The 19,342-nt window shown below is 40.0% G+C and overlaps 1 protein-coding gene across 2 annotated transcripts in view; it reads left to right on the forward strand.

Annotated features, from left to right (window-relative positions):
• Nucleotides 1-19,342, forward strand: part of dapk2a (death-associated protein kinase 2a) — a 39,659-nt gene that overhangs the window by 1,854 nt on the left and 18,463 nt on the right. Inside the window, exons 1-3 of one of the 2 annotated variants that reach the window (XM_062030423.1) lie at nucleotides 11,269-11,436; nucleotides 13,712-13,933; nucleotides 18,425-18,563. In XM_062030423.1, the coding sequence (XP_061886407.1) occupies nucleotides 11,375-11,436; nucleotides 13,712-13,933; nucleotides 18,425-18,563 (423 nt within the window). In that variant the 5' untranslated portion in view covers nucleotides 11,269-11,374. Of the gene's footprint in view, nucleotides 1-11,268; nucleotides 11,437-13,711; nucleotides 13,934-18,424; nucleotides 18,564-19,342 lie in introns of those variants that run through there. The other variant, XM_062030424.1, reaches the window with a different exon arrangement.

Genomic DNA, 19,342 nt, shown 5'->3' on the forward strand with positions numbered 1-19,342 from the left:
TAGATATACATGAAGAAAACAATGTGAAATACATATTGATGATGAATTAAATGCATAAATGAATATTATACATCCCTTGTATTTCTAGTGAAGACTATTTTTCTCTTGAATTCAATTGTGTTTCAATATTTTTATCCAAGAGCCAGAACTTGCAACTTTCTTTGGCCCCATGGTGGGTTATTTTGGAGTCGTGCTCCATAAAAAATACAGAGACTGAGGGCCTGATGTACTAATGGTATGCATTTATTAAAACACGTGCAAACTTGATAGCGCACACAAAACTGATCTACCCAGAAGACCCAGATGTGTCCAGAATATTGCTTCTCTCAAGTGAGAAGCACAATCCATTTAGCTTGTCCACCTTCATGAATATGTACAATATATGCTGATCATTAGGACGAACACAATACCGGCAGAAATAAATACAAATATAACTAATTAGAATACGCAATGTGATTTATTAAGACTTAAACGTTTCTGCGGACGCTGTTTTGCATTTATATTTATTACGTATGGCGTGGACGCTCTCGACCACAAATCCCAAAAACTCCACCGAAGATGTGTGGAACCTACACTTCTCCACCTTGACGAAAAGCAGATTCTCAAGAAAGCGCTGTAGGACGAGACGGACTTCTCCTGCGTACTGCGAGAAAAGATTGGAATATCATCCAAGTAGACCACGACAAACTGATCCAGCATGTCCCAGAGAATGTCGTTGACGAGTGTCTGGAAGACAGCTGGGGCGTTGGTGAGTCCGAAGGGCATCACCTTATACTCATAATGCCCTAGATGGGTGTTGAAAGCCGTCTTCCACTCATCGCCCTCCTTGATCCGTACCAGGTGATAGACGTTCCGGAAGTCCAGTTTGGTGAAGATTGTGGCTGGAGCAAGAGGCTCAAAGGAAGAATTAAGCAGGGGTAGAGGGTACTTGTTCTTGACCGTAATGTTATTCAAATGACAGTAGTCAATGCAGGGTCTTAACTAGGGCTGCAACTAACGATTAATTTGATGATCGATTAATCTGTCAATTATTACTTCGATTAATCGATTAATAATCGGATAAAAGAGACAAACTAAATTTCTATCCTTTCCAGTATTTTATTGGGAAAAAAAACAGCATACTGGCACCATACTTATTTTGATTATTGTTTCTCAGCTGTTTGTACATGTTGCAGTTTATAAATAAAGGTTTATAAAGAAATTTAAAAAATGCGTATGCGCATAGCATAGATCCATCGAATCGATGACTAAAGTCATCACCAACTATTTTTATAATAGATTTTAATCGATTTAATCGATTAGTTGTTGCAGCCCCAGTCTTAACGATCCGTCGTTCTTGGCCACAAAAAATAATCCAGCCGCCAACTGAGATTTAGAAGGTGTGATGTTTTCTTGAAGCTAGGGACTGCGTAATGTAGTCCTTCAGGGCTTCCTTTTCAGGGAGTGACAGGTTGTACAAGCGGCTGGATGGCAGGGTAGCATCAGGGAGCAGTTTGATGGCGCAGTCATAGGGCCTGTGAGGAGGAAGGGATTGTGTGCGTTCCTTGCTGAATACAGCGGCGAGATCGCGGTAGCAAGCCGGTATCTGGGCGAGATCAGCGCCTACTCGGCCTGGGTTTGCTGATCGGAGGAGACGCAGACTTGAGGCAGTTATTGTGACATGGGGGGCGCCACGCCATGACCTCTTGCCAGAGGTCCAGGAGACGTGTGGGTCGTGTTGCCGCAGCCATGATCTCCCGAGGACTAACGGAGCGACGGGAGCTTCCAGCACCCAGAAACTAATAGTTTCGACATGGTTCCCTGAAAGGGTCAGGGATAGGGGCTCTGTGTGGTGTTTAATGGGCCCCAAAGGGGGCCCATCCAGGGCTTGAGCGTGAAGAATCTTATCCAAGGGCACAAGAGGAAAACCAGCTCGCTGGGCGAACTCGTAGTCGATAAGACTTTCGTCCGCTCCGGACTCCAAATAAGCACCTACCTAATGTGTTCTCCCCAACTGCATGGGCTTAGGAATCGTCATCAGCAGAGGTGGGTGGTAACGCGCTACATTTACTCCGTTACATCTACTTGAGTAACTTTTGGCATAAATTGTACTTCTAAGAGTAGTTTTAATGCAACATACTTTTACTTTTACTTGAGTATATTTATGGAGAAGAAACGCTACTTTTACTCCGCTCCATTTATCTACATTCAGCTCGCTACTGATTTTTATCGATCTGTTAATGCACGCTTTGTTTGTTTTGGTTTGTCAGACAGACCTTCAAAGTAGGAACTATCGCATGCCTGCGTTTCACCAATCACATGCAGTCACTGGTGACGTTTGACTGCGTTTCACCAATCAGATGCAGTCACTGGTGACGTTTGACTGCGTTTCACCAATCAGATGCAGTCACTGGTGACGTTGGACTCCGTTTCACCAATCAAACAGAGCCAGGCGGTCACATGACCGTCACACGTGGACCCCGACTTAAACAAGTTGAAAAACTTATTCGGGTGTTACCATTTAGTGGTCAATTGTACGGAATATGTACTGTACTGTGCAATCTACTAATACAAGTTTCAATCAATCAATCAAAGGTGTTAAGGAAAAAATACACTTTTTTATTTCAACCGTACCTCCCGTTAAAAGCCTAAAGACTGACCGCGCAGTTCCTGTCTTCACAATAAAAGTGCTGCTCCATCGCGCCTGCGCTAACAAAATAAGAGTCTCCGAAAGCCAGCGCAAACAAGCTAGCAAGCTACGGAGTTTGCCGCCAATGTATTTCTTGTAAAGTGTATAAAAACGAATATGGAAGCTGGACAAATAAGATGCCAAAAACCAACCACTTTCATGTGGTATTAGACAGAAAGGAAGAACTTTTTTTCTCCTCCATTTGAAAACGTGGACGTTATCAGCACTACTGTCTGATTCCAATCAATGCAAGTCATCAGAATCAGGTAATACACCAACTTATATTTTTGTCTTCATGAAAGAAAGGAATCTATATGTTAAACATGCATGTATATTCATTAAAACACCTTTAACATGTGAACAAAAACGGCAAAATAAATTAATATAAATTATATACTGTATATATAAATGTATGTATATTAGGGGTGTGGGAAAAAATCAATTCGAATTCAAATCGTGATTCTCACGTTGTGCGATTCAGAATCGATTCTCATTTTTAAAAAATAAATTTTTATTTTATTTTTTATTTTTTTTATTAATCAATCCAACAAAACAATACACAGCAATACCATAACAATGCAATCCAATTCCAAAACCAAACCCGACTCAGCAACACTCAGAACTGCAATAAACAGAGCAATTAAGAGGAGACACAAACACGACACAGAACAAACCAAAAGTAGTGAAACCAAAATTAATATTATCAACAACAGTATCAATATTAGTTACAATTTCAACATAGCAGTGATCAAAAATCCCTCATTGACATTATCATTAGACATTTATAAAAAAATATAAAAATAAAAAATAAAAATGAACAAGCTCTATACTCTCGGCAGGGTCCTTGAGGGTACATGGGAGTTTGCCCAACCAGTCTACATGTGTTTTGTGGACTTGGAGAAGGCATTCGACCGTGTCCCTCTGGAAGTCTAGTGGGGAGTGCTCAGAGAGTATGGGGTATCGGACTGTCTGATTGTGGCGGTCCGCTCCCTGTATGATCAGTGCCAGAGTTTGGTCCGCATTGCCGGCAGTAAGTCGGACACGTTTCCAGTGAGGGTTGGACTCCGCCAAGGCTGCCCTTTGTCACAGATTCTGTTCATAACTTTTATGGACGGAATTTCTAGGCGCAGTCAAGGCGTTGAGGGGATCTGGTTTGGTGGCTGCAGGATTCGGTCTCTGCTTTTTGCAGATGATGTGGTCCTGATGGCTTCATCTGGCCAGGATCTTCAGCTCTCGCTGGATCGGTTCGCAGCTGAGTGTGAAGCGACTGGGCTGAGAATCAGCACCTCCAAGTCCGAGTCCATGGTTCTCGCCCGGAAAAGGGTGGAGTGCCATCTCCGGGTTGCAGAGGAGACCCTGCCCCAAGTGGAGGAGTTCAAGTACCTCGGAGTCTTGTTCACGAGTGAGGGAAGAGTGGATCATGAGATCGACAGGCGGATCGGTGCGGCGTCTTCAGTAATGCGGACGCTGTATCGATCCGTTGTGGTGAAGAAGGAGCTGAGCCGGAAAGCAAAGCTCTCAATTTACCGGTCAATCTACGTTCCCATCCTCACCTATGGTCATGAGCTTTGGGTTATGACCGAAAGAACAAGATCACGGGTACAAGCGGCCGAAATGAGTTTCCTCCGCCAGGTGGCGGGGCTCTCCCTTAGAGATAGAGTGAGAAGCTCTGCCATTCGGGGGGAGCTCAAAGTAAAGCCGCTGCTCCTCCACATCGAGAGGGCCAGATGAGGTGGTTCGGGCATCTGGTCAGGATGCCACCCGAACGCCTCCCTAGGGAGGTGTTTAGGGCACATTCGACCGGTAGGAGGCCACGGGGAAGACCCAGGACACGTTGGGAAGACTTTATCTCCCGGCTGGCCTGGGAACGCCTCGGGATCCCCCGGGAGGAGCTGGACGAAGTAGCTGGGGAGAGGGAAGTCTGGGCTTCCCTGCTTAGGCTGCTGCCCCCGCGACCCGACCTCGGATAAGCGGAAGAAGATGGATGGATGGATGGAAAATGAACAATAGTGTCACAGTGGCTTACACTTGCAGCACATCTCATAAGCTTGACAACACACTGTGTCCAATATTTTCACAAAGATAAAATAAGTCATATTTTTGGTTCATTTAATAGTTAAAACAAATTTACATTATTGCAATCAGTTGATAAAACATTGTCCTTTACAATTATAAAAGCTTTTTACAAAAATCTACCACTCTGCTTGCATCTCAGCAGACTGGGGTAGATCCTGCTGAAATCCTATGTATTGAATGAATAGAGAATCCTTTTGAATCGGGAAAAAAATCGTTTTTGAATCGAGAATCATGTTGAATTGAAAAAAAATCGATTTTGAATCGAATCGTGACCCCAAGAATCGATATTGAATCGAATCGTGGGACACCCAAAGATTCACAGCCCTAATGTGTATATATATATATATATATATATATATATATATATATATATATATATATATATATATATATATATATATATACTGTATATATATATATATATATATATATATATATATATATATATATATATATATATATATATATATATATATATATATATATATGTATATATATGTATATATATATATATATATATATATATATATATATATATATATATATATATATATATATATATATATATATATATATATGTATATATATATATATATATGATATGTGTGTGTATGTATATGTATATATGAGATAGATCACCTCGACTTGGTCATTTAAAAAGTAGCTCGCCTGCTGCCTGTGGGCACCCCTGGCTTACATGAACTCAACATCAAATTTGAGGAAGCACATCGTAACGTTAGTAGATATTTTGACTGTCACTGTAGGCTGATGTTAGCTTCCCTGCTATGAATCACTGTCAAATGTACATCGTGTGGGGACATTTATTAACGCACTGCAGACTCCCAGACACACACACACACACACACACACCCACCCACACACACACACACACACACACACACACACATATACACACATACGCATGCATAGAAACACCAATCAGAAGTGCACAGTGTGTTTACCATGAATTGATTAACGTTGAAAAACTTATTGGGGTGTTACCATTTAGTGGTCAAGTGTACGAAATATGTACTTTACTGTGCAATCTACTAATACAAGTTTCAATCAATCAATCAAAGAATGCCTACTGAGCCTATGGTGTTGTTAAGTTATTGTGGCTCCATTTTCCTTAATTTTTTTTTATTTTAATGTATTATTATTTAATATATATTATTGTTTTAGTTGCTTAAGAGATATTCCTGGCTCTGAATTTGCTCATTGCTATTTTTATGTTTTTGTGCATTAACCTGTTCGTCATCATTAAACGAACAGGTTACTCATCAGTTACTCAGTACTTGAGTAGTTTTTTCACAACATACTTTTTACTTTTGTTCAAGTAAATATTTGGGTGACTACTCCATACTTTTACTTGAGTAATAAATCTCTAAAGTAACAGTACTCTTACTTGAGTACAATTTTTGGCTACTCTACCCACCTCTGGTCATCAGTGCAGGTGGAGGTATGGGTTGTTCGACTGAGGTGTGATATGCAGGTCAGAGTTGAACCGCAGGGGTGAAGTTGGCGGCCCCATGCTGCTGCTTGTTTCGAAAGTCTCTGGTCGTACAGGAGCGCTATTTCGATGAGGGCTCTGCAGTTTGTGGGTCTGTCCCTCAGCAGACCATCCTTGATCTGCTTCGAAAGTTCATGTCGAAACACACTCTGTAGAGCTCTGTCGTCCCATCCACTGTCTGCCGCAAGTGTGCGGAACTCGAGGGTGTAGGCAGCAACAGAGCATGAGCCCTGCTGGATGGTGTGCAAATGCTCTGCCGCATCCCCCCCATCCTTGTGGTGGTCGAAAACCGCCCGGAACTCGGCCCGGAAAGCAGCGCTCACGGTCCTGTCCACGGATGCTGTGGCCCACTTGAGTGCCAGTCCCGTCAGCAGTGCAAAAATAAAGGCAATCTTGGCCCCGTCGGATGAGTAGCGTGAAGGTTGGTGCTTGAAGATGAGGTCGCACTGTACCAAAAACACTCTACACAGTTCAAAGTCGCTCTCGAAAGGCCTCAGGCTAGCAATCTTGGGGTCTTGAGTCTGAGTGGGGCTCCCAGGTCCAGAAGCAGCGGTGGCAATACGGCTAGCCACGGGTTCTGAGCCTGCCTCGGTTCTGAAGCCTTGCATGCTAGGCTGGACAACCTTAGGGTTGTCCAGCATAGCATGCAACTTGGTGAAGGCTCTCTCCAGATTGTCCTCCAGGGTAGACAAACAAACCTGGTGTTCGTTCAGGGCCGCTCCCATGATCGCGAGATCAGGCCTCCTGGGAGATCGGGGCAGGGGGGCAGACTGGGGTCTGCCGGTGTCGCCTGGTTCGGACATATTTGGCCGGAACGTACTGTTACGTACGGCGGGGGAAGGAGACGACACTACGGCAGAAATCAGTTCAATAGGTTTATTGACACTGATCATTAGGTGCATACTTGCCAACCCTCCCGTTTTTAGCGGGAGAATCCCGGTATTCAGCGCCTCTCCCGACAACCTCCTGGCAGAGATTTTCTCCCGACAAACTCACGGTATTCAGCCGGAGCTGGAGGCCACGCCCCCTCCAGCTCAATGCGGACCTGAGACTGAGTGGGGACAGCCTGTTCTCACGTCCGCTTTCCCATAATATAAACAGCTTGCCTGCCCAATGACGTCATAACATCTAGGGCTTTTAGAGACTAGAGTGGACAACTGCGCACACAACAAGGAGACGAAGCAGAAGAACGAGGAAATTACAGACATGGCGACGCCGTCGACGAGCAAGATGAAGAAATACGCTTGCAAGTTCCAAAACGAATGGAAACAAGAATTTCAGTTCATCCAGGACAGTTTGAAGGGGAAGGTGTATGTTGCCTGTAAATATGTAGAACAACCTTCTCCATTGAACACGGTGGCCGAAATAATATACTCATCATGAACGGAGAAGTTAAACAGGACAATACTGCCATCTAATGGATAGCCACCGGAACACTGAAATTCAAGTATATCTTTTATGTAAATAAAATAAATATATATATACATAGCAAGAATTCACTGAAAGTCAAGTATTTCATACATATATATATATATATATATATATATATATATATATATATATATATATATATATATATATATATATATATATATATATATATATATATATATATATATATATATATATATATATATATATATATATATATATATATATATTTATATATATATGAAATACTCGAGTTGGTGAATTCTAGCTGTAAATAACCACGCCCCCGACCAAGCCCCACCCCCACTCCCTACCCCCCACCTCCCGATATTGGAGGTCTCAAGGTTGGCAAGTATGATTAGGTGGGATGTGTATGCTACTTTAAATGAAAGGTCCAAGACGATGTGTAGAATTAACCATGTGAATGTTACCAGAGTTTGTTGTATGTGCGTGTTGGATGAATCCTTCGTCAGACGAAAGGGACAAGGCGAGAAAGCAGTCCGTGGGCAGGCAAGCGGTTGGAGGCTGGAGAGAAGCAACGAGGTCAGTTTCCAAGCAGGGGTCGAGGATCGAGGGGGGCAGTTCGGAATCCAGAGGGAAGTCGAGGCACACAGCTTGATCACGGGAAACAGGGAAAGCACTGCGGGGAACACAAAGGACATAAGACACTGGAACAGGGAAGGCACAGAGAGAGAGCAAGTACGCAGGAGGGAAGCCAGAGACGGGATGCTTACTACGAGAGTGAACTACGTTCCGGCACTGGATCTTCGGGTCCGCTGGTCTTTATGCTATCTGTCTTTTTCAGACCCAGGTGCACAGATTGTAGATTGCCTGCAAAATTGCAGGCGCATGGCCGCGATGCATGCAGAGCGAGCAGGGCCGTGTCCTGGCGCGCTTCTAGCGGAGGTGCCGGCAGAGCTTGCCGCAGATGACATGCGGGATTGCGCATGCGCTGTGACAATATTTAGTGCGTTTGATATCTTAGTGCAAACTGGCAGTTGAGAAAGGAGGCGATAGCGCTGCAGCGCCGTCTTACGTATGCTTGTCAATCTTTATGAACTGTGAAAAATTTAAATATTAGACATATTGTATATTCAGCGATATCATTTTCTAATTTTATAGCTGCTGGATGACTTAAGGGGCTGATTAAAACCATTGACACTTTTTTTTTCATATATAAGAAATAAACTTCCTGCAATATGCATTATCTTGCATCTGGAACATTCCAGCGCATGCTCCCGGTCTCTCAGCACACCTTCAATGAGCTAAAAGTGGGTGTCATTGTAGATGCACTGCAGGACTACCTTTAACATGCCCAGAAAAAGTGGTACATAGATGTCTGCTGCATGATTCAAAACATAGCAAAACACCAAAGGTAGGAGCATGATAACATGAATGTACAGTAAATGAGTGTCTCCATGGTAATAAATAAATAAATAAACTTAAATAGGGAGAACTCTGCCACTTTTGCACTTGTTATCAGTTGTGCACGCAGTCGTAGTAAATCACACGCAGCACACCACCTATTAGTATACACAATTTTATAGTTACAAATAGCGGGTGGAATTTGAATCTTATTTGGATCAGGCCCTAAGTCACCAACACATGCAATTTGTTGGGCACTTGATTCCACGCAATGATACGTGAGCAAACAAATGTTTGGCAGTGTGATTACCAAGATTGTATTCGAAAACTGCGTCAAAATTTGAAATTGAATAAAAAAAATGTATGTTTGTGCATTCCAAACTGATTAGCGGTAATCCTGTATTCCACACAACTAACAAGATAGTCCAGAGCAAAAGCAGCTTTCATTTGGAACAGTATCAGTCGGGGCATGTCTTTTCCTTTGGATTTTAAACTCTGTCCGTCAATCCACAGAACCTTTGCTGCCTTTTGAATGAACTCCAAGACATTCAGAAGTTTTGTTTCAATGATTCTCGGTCCAAAAATTCCTTTAAAAAAATCTCTATCCCCGGTCTTTCTTTGCTTCGTTCCTGCATTTACTCTGATACATTCTTGGTAGTAGCGCCATGTTTGTAGCGCTATCCAAGATAATTACTTGATACTGTCTGCTATTTAACGTCAGCATAACCATCAGAGATGTAATTTTACAATACACAAAACCAGTGAAGTTGGCACGTTGTGTAAATCATAAATAAAAACAGAATACAATGATTTGCAAATCTTTTTCAACTTATATTTAATTGAATACACTGCAAAGACAAGATATTAAAGGTTCGAACTGAGGAACTTCATTTTTTTTTGGCGAATAATCATTAACTTAGAATTTAATGGCAGCAACGCATTGCAAAAAAGTTGGCACAGGGGCCTTATTTCACCACTGTGTTACATGGCCTTTCCTTTTAACAACACTCAGTAAACGTTTGGGAACTGAGGAGACCAATCTTTGAAGCTTTTCAGGTGGAATTCTTTCCCATTCTTGCTTAATGTGCAAAATAAAAATGTTTACCTGTTCGAACGTTAAGTATCTTGTCTTTGCAGTGTGTTCAATTGAATATAGGTTGAAAAGGATTTGCAAATCATTGTATTCTGTTTTTATTTACGATTTACACAATGTGCCAACTTAATTGGTTTTGGGTTTTGTATAATCAGTGTCAATATTACAGCAGACATCACAACAGAGCTTGGCTGTTAACTTATTAGGAGCTGTAGACATCTAGTGCGACGTCATAGGTAAACTCGGAAAAGCAATATTTATCCGCGCTAAAAGGAAATAAGCGCCCCTGCAGTGTACAGGAGGCACATGGCTGATCAATAGTCGCATTAGAGAGAGTGCATAGACACTTGGACTTCACATGTAGGTTTGAAAATACAAACGTACAAAAAAAAACTAAAATCAGACTAATTTCGTGCATGGAAACATAAGAGAGAGAGAAAGCAAGAGAGAGAGAGAGAGAGAAAGAGAATGAGAGAGAGAGAGAGAGAGCGAGAGCGAGAGAGAGAGAGAGAGAGAGAGAGAGAGAGAGAGAGAGAGAGAGAGAGAGAGAGAGAACAAACAAACTCTTTCTGGAACTTTAGAGCTGTTTGGAATGAGAGAGGAGGCAGGGCAAAATGTCCTGTCTCCTGGGAGGGGGAGGGAGAAGACGACAGGCAAATACAAACTCTATCTGATTGTGGATAGGAATGTTTTGGTTAAGCATTGGATGAGGCCAGTAAAAACATAAATCATAAAAGAAACCCATCATCACAGCAGTCTTTGTCCTATTGACAGAAAAAGGTGGGGGTTTGTAGATATTCACAATTTACCCCAAGAATGCTTAGGGGTCATAAAATGTCTTATCTCCGAACAAACAAACAGACTAAGGCAGTAAGGAAGAAACCACACACACAAACTCTTAGACTCCAATTGTGGTTCTAAACAAGAGATTGCTAAAATAAAAATGTTGCCATTAAATGGGCCAATAAAAAAAATTAGGACCAAAAATGGCCCACGAGTCACACTTTGGACATCCCTGCCATACGTGGTGGTCCCCTGTCCCTGGAGGACTGAGTGACCAACACTATTTATAACTCAGTCAGACGCGTTCTCTTCACAAAAGTTACTTTGCAGGAGGCTCCTCTTGTCGTCGACGCATTTCAAACGTATTGATCAACGTCAGCTTTGTGTTGGTCTTGGCATGTTTGGAGAGAAAAAGGTGGACTTATAAACGTCGGCGAGGACTCCTAGTATGGACGTTTTCAAGCAAAACAAAGTTGAAGATTTCTATGAAATTGGTGAAGAGTTGGGAAGGTATTGTACAAGCATTAGTGTACAAAAGTTACTGTGGATATGCATTAACAGTCGATAATTGTCTAGCACATCAGAATAAACATTCATAACTTGGTCTAGTGTAGTTTGAAAGTCTTCTTCGTTTCACTCAGCTTGCATGTTGTGGAGGAAAACTGCAGTAGGTCATTAAATGTTGTAACTACCATATATGAACATTGCATGTATCTATATTTGTCCTGTTACAGTTTCAGTATTAGAGAGAAACCGTTTTACAAGTCAGGCTTCTATTTAAAAAGGTTCTATTTTTAGCAGCATACCAGGGTTGCTGTCACACTGACAGGGGGGTGGTGTTAGCTTACAAAACATCTAGGCCATTGGTGTTCAACGTGTGCACTGCAAAAAGTCAGTGTTCAAAAACAAGAAAAAAAAATACAAAAATGAGGGGTACTTTACTTGAACTAAGCAAAATTATCTGCCAATAGAACAAGAAAATGTGGCTTGTCAAGACTTTCCAAAACAAGTAAAATTAGCTAACCTTAATGAACCCAAAAATACCTTAAAATAAGTATATTCTCACTAATAACAACTGTACTACTGTATGAGTACGTATTTTCTATTGTTTCATTGAATATAAAACAGCAAAGTCCCTTTTGGCTGTCATCTGTTTTTATATGAGACACAATTGTGTCAAAGTCATGATTTTTTTTTTTTCATGCTTGAAATAAGAAATTATTACTTTAAAAAAGTAGTTTTATACTTGTGAGTGTTGATGATACAGCTTTGCAACAGTTGATATTCTAGTTTCAAGCATGTTGTACTCAATATAGATCATAAAATCTCAGCAACAAGCTGTAATATCTTACTGAGATAATTTAGGACCAAAACCCTTAAAACAAGTAAAACACTCTAACATAAAATTTGCTTAGTGAGAAAAATTATCTTATCAGACAGAAAATAAGTAAATATCACCCTTATTTGAGATATTTAATCTTACTTAGATTTCAGTTTTTGCCGTGTGGCCTGGTAGCCATTTGCGGCCTGCAGCTAATTATTTAACATCCCATGGCACATTCTACAAATACTATTAAAAAAACATAAAACAGTGGAATAAAATAACTAACAGGTGAAATGTAATGGGAAAAAGTTGCAATGTTGACTCTAATAACACTAAGTTGTCATGCAGGCTGTTTTTTTTTATTTAAAGCCGTCATTGCTCAAAAACAATAATGAATCAAAATCTATGGAAAGGTCTCCAATTACTTTACATCAAAAATCCCAATTTGAAATATTTCGGGGGAAATGATTGCATATTTTGTGTGTTTTGCTTTCACAAAATGGGCATGAAAAACGAAAGGCAAGAAAAACATTATTTATTTTATTGCAGCAAATGGGACAAAAATGTATTTGATAAAACAATCCATATCATGAAATCATTATTATAACATTTTTATGAAAGTGAATTACTCCCTTCTTTTCTAATTTTAATGTACAACTCGTATTAACAATGGTTAGAGCATATGAAATTAGGTAAACAATTTAAATTAAAAAAATGATTACAAATGTAACCCAGGTGGTTCAGCCTCTGCCTATATCCCATTCTGCTCTATGACACGGACGCAAACCCTGCTTGTCAGCATCAGAGGTGAGCATGCTGACCACCGAGCTAAAAGTCCAGGCTGACCAACTCGACAGCCAGCACTATTTTTGAAGCCGTCGGGGAGTGAGGTTCACTAACATACTTTAACTCAGGCGATTCCCCCCTCCCCCCAACTTTTATCCCACGCGGACGACCAGGGTTTGCGTCCCCGTGTGGAATGGGATAAAGGCAGGGGACCGAACCACCTGGGTTACACCAAGGCATCTATGCCTCACCTGGTGTAAAAGTCACCCACGTCACGGGTTCATATACACAGCATGGCCGTACATTGTTTTACACACTATCAATTCAATTTGCTGCAATGTTGTTTATGAAATGGAAAATAAATAATAATATCATGACAGATGTTCCATTATTTCCCAAAAGTACAGCATGTAATGCTTCCTGGGCAGTTATAGTGGTGTGGCGAAGTCCTTAACAAACTGTTAAAAGCTAATGGGCAGCTCAACACCTCATATTTGACTCCCCTGGTTCTCCGACCGTCAGTGTGTCATCAACGGCGTGTGCTTGTGGAAGGAACCCTGATGGGTCAATACAAAAGTCACATGTATTACAATAATTGTGACTTCTTTATTATAATTCACTACCGAATGTCAATGTTCACTTCAGACATGCTATTGTGTGCCTCCTGTGTTTTAGCGGGCAGTTTGCCATTGTAAAGCAATGCAGGGAGAAAAGAACGGGACAGGAATTTGCTGCCAAGTTCATCAAGAAGCGACAGAGTATAGCCAGCTCTCGTGGCGTTCGACTTGAGGAGATAGAGCGTGAGGTGCAGATCCTGCAGCAGACTCAGCATCCGAACATTGTCACGCTGCATGATGTCTACGAGAACCGCACCGATGTTGTTCTCATCCTGGAGCTGTAAGTACCCAATTTGATTTGTTTATTATGATCCCCATTAGCTTCTGCAATAAATAAATCAAAAGCTCCACATTAATCACATGTAATAGGTACAGTGCATCCAGAAAGTATTCACAGTGCTTTTTCCACATTTTGTTATGTTACAGCTTTCATCCAAAATGGAGTACATTATTTTTTTGTGCTCAAAATTCTACACACAATACTCCATAACGACAATGTTACAAAACTTGTTTTAAATTTTGCTAATTTATTAGAAATAAAAAAACTAAAAAAAAAATACAAATACGTAAGTATTCACAGCCTTTGCTCAATACTTTGTTGATGCACCTTTTGAATACAATGCCACAAGCTTGGCACATCTATCTTTGGGCTGTATCGCCCATTCCTCTTTGTCCATTCCTCTTTGCAGCACATCTCAAAAGGCCCTTTTCCACTGCTGGAACTTTTTCAGGAACTTTCCCACTTACCCGGGTAAATAAAGTTCCCACTGTGTTTCCACCAAAAACTACCCAGGTAGATTTAGTTATTCAGGAACCTTTCGGAGTTCCTCCTAGACAGGTGAACCATTTTGGGGGTGGACTGTGCTGTAGATCGCTGATTGGTTGAACGCCGTTGGGGGGCGTTCCTTAAACATATGTTTCAAATACACGGCCATCATTGCGGAGGAAAGTTATGCGAGGACGACTTGCTCATTTCTTATTTCTTGTGCATTTCTACTACAACATAGTTGACAACAAAGAGAATGAAGAACAAAAGAAACTTTCGACCTGCAGTAACTTTTGTGGGGCATCTGTGTGCTGAAGAACGCTGATCAGTGGAACTATCTTGCAGTGTATTTACTCAATCATAGTCTTCAAACTCTATCTATGCAGTTTAATAATGTTTATTTTTTTTACAAACTTAATTTCAATACGCGAAGCTACGAGAACTGTATGGACTCTTTTAAACATATATGAGATAAACACTACATTTTTTTAAAAAATATATTGTTATTTAGAGATGAAATAGACCACAAGGAACCGCCTGACCCTCATGAATTCATAATTTACTGAGAGGGCGACTTTCTGACTGTTAGACGTTGCGGACAAAAGCCTGACTTTTTATGAACAATTCGGTACACAATATTTTTTCAAATCATACAGTTTTGTATATTATTGCTTTGTATTGCATGTATTTATTTTTTAGTAAAAGAACTGTGACCTAATCTTGTCTATTTACATGGTATCAGTGTAGAAATATATTAAACCACTCCTCCATACATCAACAGCCTGATTTGTATAAACTACCCTTAACTGTGAAATGTGGTGGAAACACAAACCACACACTCCTACAGGAACCTCTAGTTCAAGGAACTAGAGGTTTCAAGAATCTATATGAAGCCACAGACACTGCACTCCTGAATAGCCACAACACTAAGCAAACAAAAGGCTCATCAATTATCTACACTTCAATTACTTTCAATCGGGGGTTGAAATGGATATCAGTCTCTTTTACATATTTTAGGAAAGCACCCCATACTTCTTAAAATTTCACAGAACAACTATTCAATGTCAGCCTAATATTCTCCAATTTGGTGGCAGGGAGGCGCAGCAGCCTTCTAATCAAGCGCAATGAGTGTTCTAGCTAACAAAGTAGTAAATGCTAACAAGTTATTTTTGGATTTGCTGACAGATGAGCTACCCCAATCCTTAGAGTTTTCGGTTTAATCTTTTCGCCAATTACCAAAGAAAAAGTATTAAACATTTCGGTCCAATAACTGCACAGTGATGGGCAAGACCAAAACATATGTCTGTTGACAGCAATTACATAATACCGATATTCCGTCATTCATCGTAGCTAGTTGGACTTTGGTATAATAAGTACGATGTATTATCTTGTATTGAACAAGACTATGTCTCGCACAAATAGAAAACTTATGAACTCTACTTAAAATCTCTGTCCAGCTCTCCTTAGTTAGGGTCACTCCTAAGTCACCCTTCCTAAGTGAATTAACTGAATGCAGAGACTCAAGGCGTAAATGAAACATTTGATTGTAAATACGTGTAATTAATCCTTTTAAGTCGGAAGTGGTGTCAAAGACGCATGTGTCAGTCAGTAAGTTTGAGGACCAGGGTAAAGTATTACGAACAAAACTGCTGATCTGTAGATATCTAAAAAAAAATTGGCTTTAGGAGTGAACATTTATTTAAAAAAAGTTGCTAAAAAGAAGCAAACGTGCTGTCATTGTATAAATCTTTAATGTTGTTGATCCCCAGAGTTGACCACCTTAAAAAGACACTGTAGACAAGAGAGGGAGGGAAAGCATTATTTTCAGTGATGGGTGCAAGACTAGAAATTGTCTGTAGACCAAAATAGCTCTTTAACTGAACCCAAATCCTGTATGAGGTCTTTAAAATTAAGTTGTTCGTAGAAGAGGAGGTAGATTAACAAATGGGAAAGAGAACCAAAGCTCTAAGAGAAACTGGTTTAGTTGAGTTTGCTTCGATGACCAGCCATAACGAAGGGGGATCAAATGCTTCATCCATCCATCCATTTTCTACCGCTGGTCCCTCTTGGGGTGACGGGGCGGCTGGAGCCTATACCAGCTGCATTCGGGGGGAAATGCCCCCTAGAAATGTCTCCACCTTCATATTGCAGCCAATACTTAAGAATTTTAATGTTGGTGGCACAGTGATGACCCCTAAAGTTTGGTAGTGCCAATCCTCCCAACGATCTGGGTATTTGCAAATATTGTTTACGTAACCTACAAGTCTTTTTATTCCAAAAGAAATCCAAAATCTGACTTTCTAATTTACAAAAGAAGGACTGAGGGAGAAAAAGTGGTATGCAATGGAATATATGAGGAAATTGCGACTGTATGTTAATTTTAATAGAGTTGACATGAGCCACTGTAGATAAATTAAGTAGGGACCAAAGATCAAAGTCTCCAAGGATTCTGGACAGCAGTGGAACAAAGTTGGCTTTATAAAGTTCTGCAAACGAATGTGTGACCTGAACGCCCAAGTATGTAAAACTTTGCAAGGCAATTTCAAAGGGGAAATCATGCAGAGGATATTTCTTGGCAGCAGACTTTATAGGAAACATTTCACTTTTACCCAAGTTAGTTTTTACCCGGACAAATGCTTGGAGTGTACTCAAGGCAGCCGGGACCGAGACGGAGAGGTCTGAGACATACGGTAGGAAGTAATCCATGTAGAGAGAGACTTTCAATTGCACATTGTGTCTACATAAGCGAATTAGTTCGAAGCGCTATTGACACAGGCTCAATGGCAAGAACAAAAAGCAATGGACTCAGAGGACAACCTTGCCGTGCAGAGCGAAGGAGGCGAAAATTTTCAGATTAAATATTATTTTTCCTGACAGAGATCTCAGGAGATGAATAAAGGAGCAAATAAAACTGTTACCAAAGCCAAAATTCCACTCCACTCGGTCAAATGCCTTTTCAGTATCCACGGATACCACTTCGTCTTCAGTGTTAAAAGTAGGTACACTGTACAATATATTGAAAATATGTTAAGGATTCTAAAAGGAATGCCTATTCTGAATGAACCCAGTTTGATAGCTTTAACAATAGAAGGAAGAATAGTGTCCAGGCATTAAGCCAGCAATTTGGATAACAGTTTGAAGTCCACATTTAACAGGCTAAGCGGACGATACAAGGGGCATAAAGGGGTCCTTGCCTTTTTTTAAGAGGATAGAAATTGAAGCTTTGTTAAGTGTTTGCGGAAGGCGGGCAGATTCAAACGATTCATTGTACATGTCCAATATTATGGGGGTTAGTTTCTGCCAAAATGTTTTGTAAAATTTGGGAGGATAGCCATCTGGTCCCAGGGATTTGTCATTTTGTAATTATGACTGCAACATGTAATTCTGCAACAGTAACTGGTCTCTCTAATTCTACCGCAGCAGACTGATCAACCATGGGGATATCTAGATTGGCAAAAAAGTTATCAAGCTCAGGAGTAGAACGTTGAGCGGATGAGTAGAGGAACACATAGAAATTCTTGATATATATTATTAATCTTAAAATCATAAGTGAATCAGTTTGAAGCTGCAAAAAAATATGGGATGCTGATATCTGACATAGTTGATGGGCTAGTAGTTTGCTAGCTTTATCGCCATGTTCAAAATGAAAAAAACAAATCAATTTCCTCATTATTTCCAGGCTTTCGCAGGCCATATTAAGGTGTAAGATTTGGCCCTCCAGCCTTTGAGTTTGATATCTGTGCTTTACCTTGTTTGTTATTAAGTCACATTTAAGTCAGACGTTTGTTTTTTTCACATGCATTCAATGAAAAAAAACTCCAAATGTGTAAATAAATTATTTGTGCATAACATGTAATAAAAAATTGGCATCAAAGTATTTAGGTTTTTTTTTTTAAATCAAAAATTACATAAAAAGAAGTAATCTACAGTCAGTGACCATTATTATCATGTATCCAAATTATTTTCTGACTAAAATGTACTATGTGCTAAATGTCTTTATTCCAGTGTCTCTGGTGGTGAGCTTTTTGACTTCTTGGCCCAGAAAGAGTCTCTTAGCGAGGAAGAGGCAACCCAGTTCATCAAGCAAATCCTAGAGGGGGTCAACTACCTCCATGCCAGGAAAATAGCCCACTTTGATCTGAAGGTTTGTCTCTTTTGACATATTCTTCCAGTCACATATATATAGAATTATATAGAGTTATATAGAACAATATAATGTGCAAATATATACCATATAGAAATCATTCTTAAAAATTAAAATGTAAGAAATAAGGTCCATTAGCATCGAAAGTAATGCAATATGTAAAGAGAAATAACTGTTAAACACTGCTAATGTGCAGACATATGTTTTGCCAAAGGTATATACATAACCAGGTATTTCAATTATTTTTGTCAATTGTTAAGACTAATGGCAAGAGCAGGGATTCCCAACCACTTTATTGCGACATATTATTGTGTCTTGAGAGGGGATCTGAATATGTTTATTTATGTATTTATTTATTTAATTATTTTCTATTTACTAAATATAATGGATTTTTCAAACAACTAAATGCTCAATGCTAAATGTAGAAGATAGAAAACCTGTGTATGGATGTTCTCATCCATTTAGGTCATTTCATTGTCAGTGTTGGGAGTTTTCTTAATTTTTTCAAAATCTTAGAAGAGGTTTTGCTTCACATCCAAACAGGCTTCTTTCTTTAGGTCATGCTCATAGACTTAGATTGGTCGGATCTAGTCTGTCTTTAGTCTCATAAGATAGAAGGTGTGCCGTGAGATTTGTCTGATGTAAAGTATGTGACATTGTTCAATAAAGGTTAGAAAACAATGGACTAGAATAATTATAAATATTTGGATTGATATACTATTGTCTAAGTTGTGAAGAGTTACAACACTTTAAGAAATACAGTTTTTACATAGTACATA

The sequence above is a fragment of the Entelurus aequoreus genome, linkage group LG02, assembly GCF_033978785.1.
Source record: "Entelurus aequoreus isolate RoL-2023_Sb linkage group LG02, RoL_Eaeq_v1.1, whole genome shotgun sequence".
Lineage (NCBI taxonomy): Eukaryota > Metazoa > Chordata > Actinopteri > Syngnathiformes > Syngnathidae > Entelurus > Entelurus aequoreus.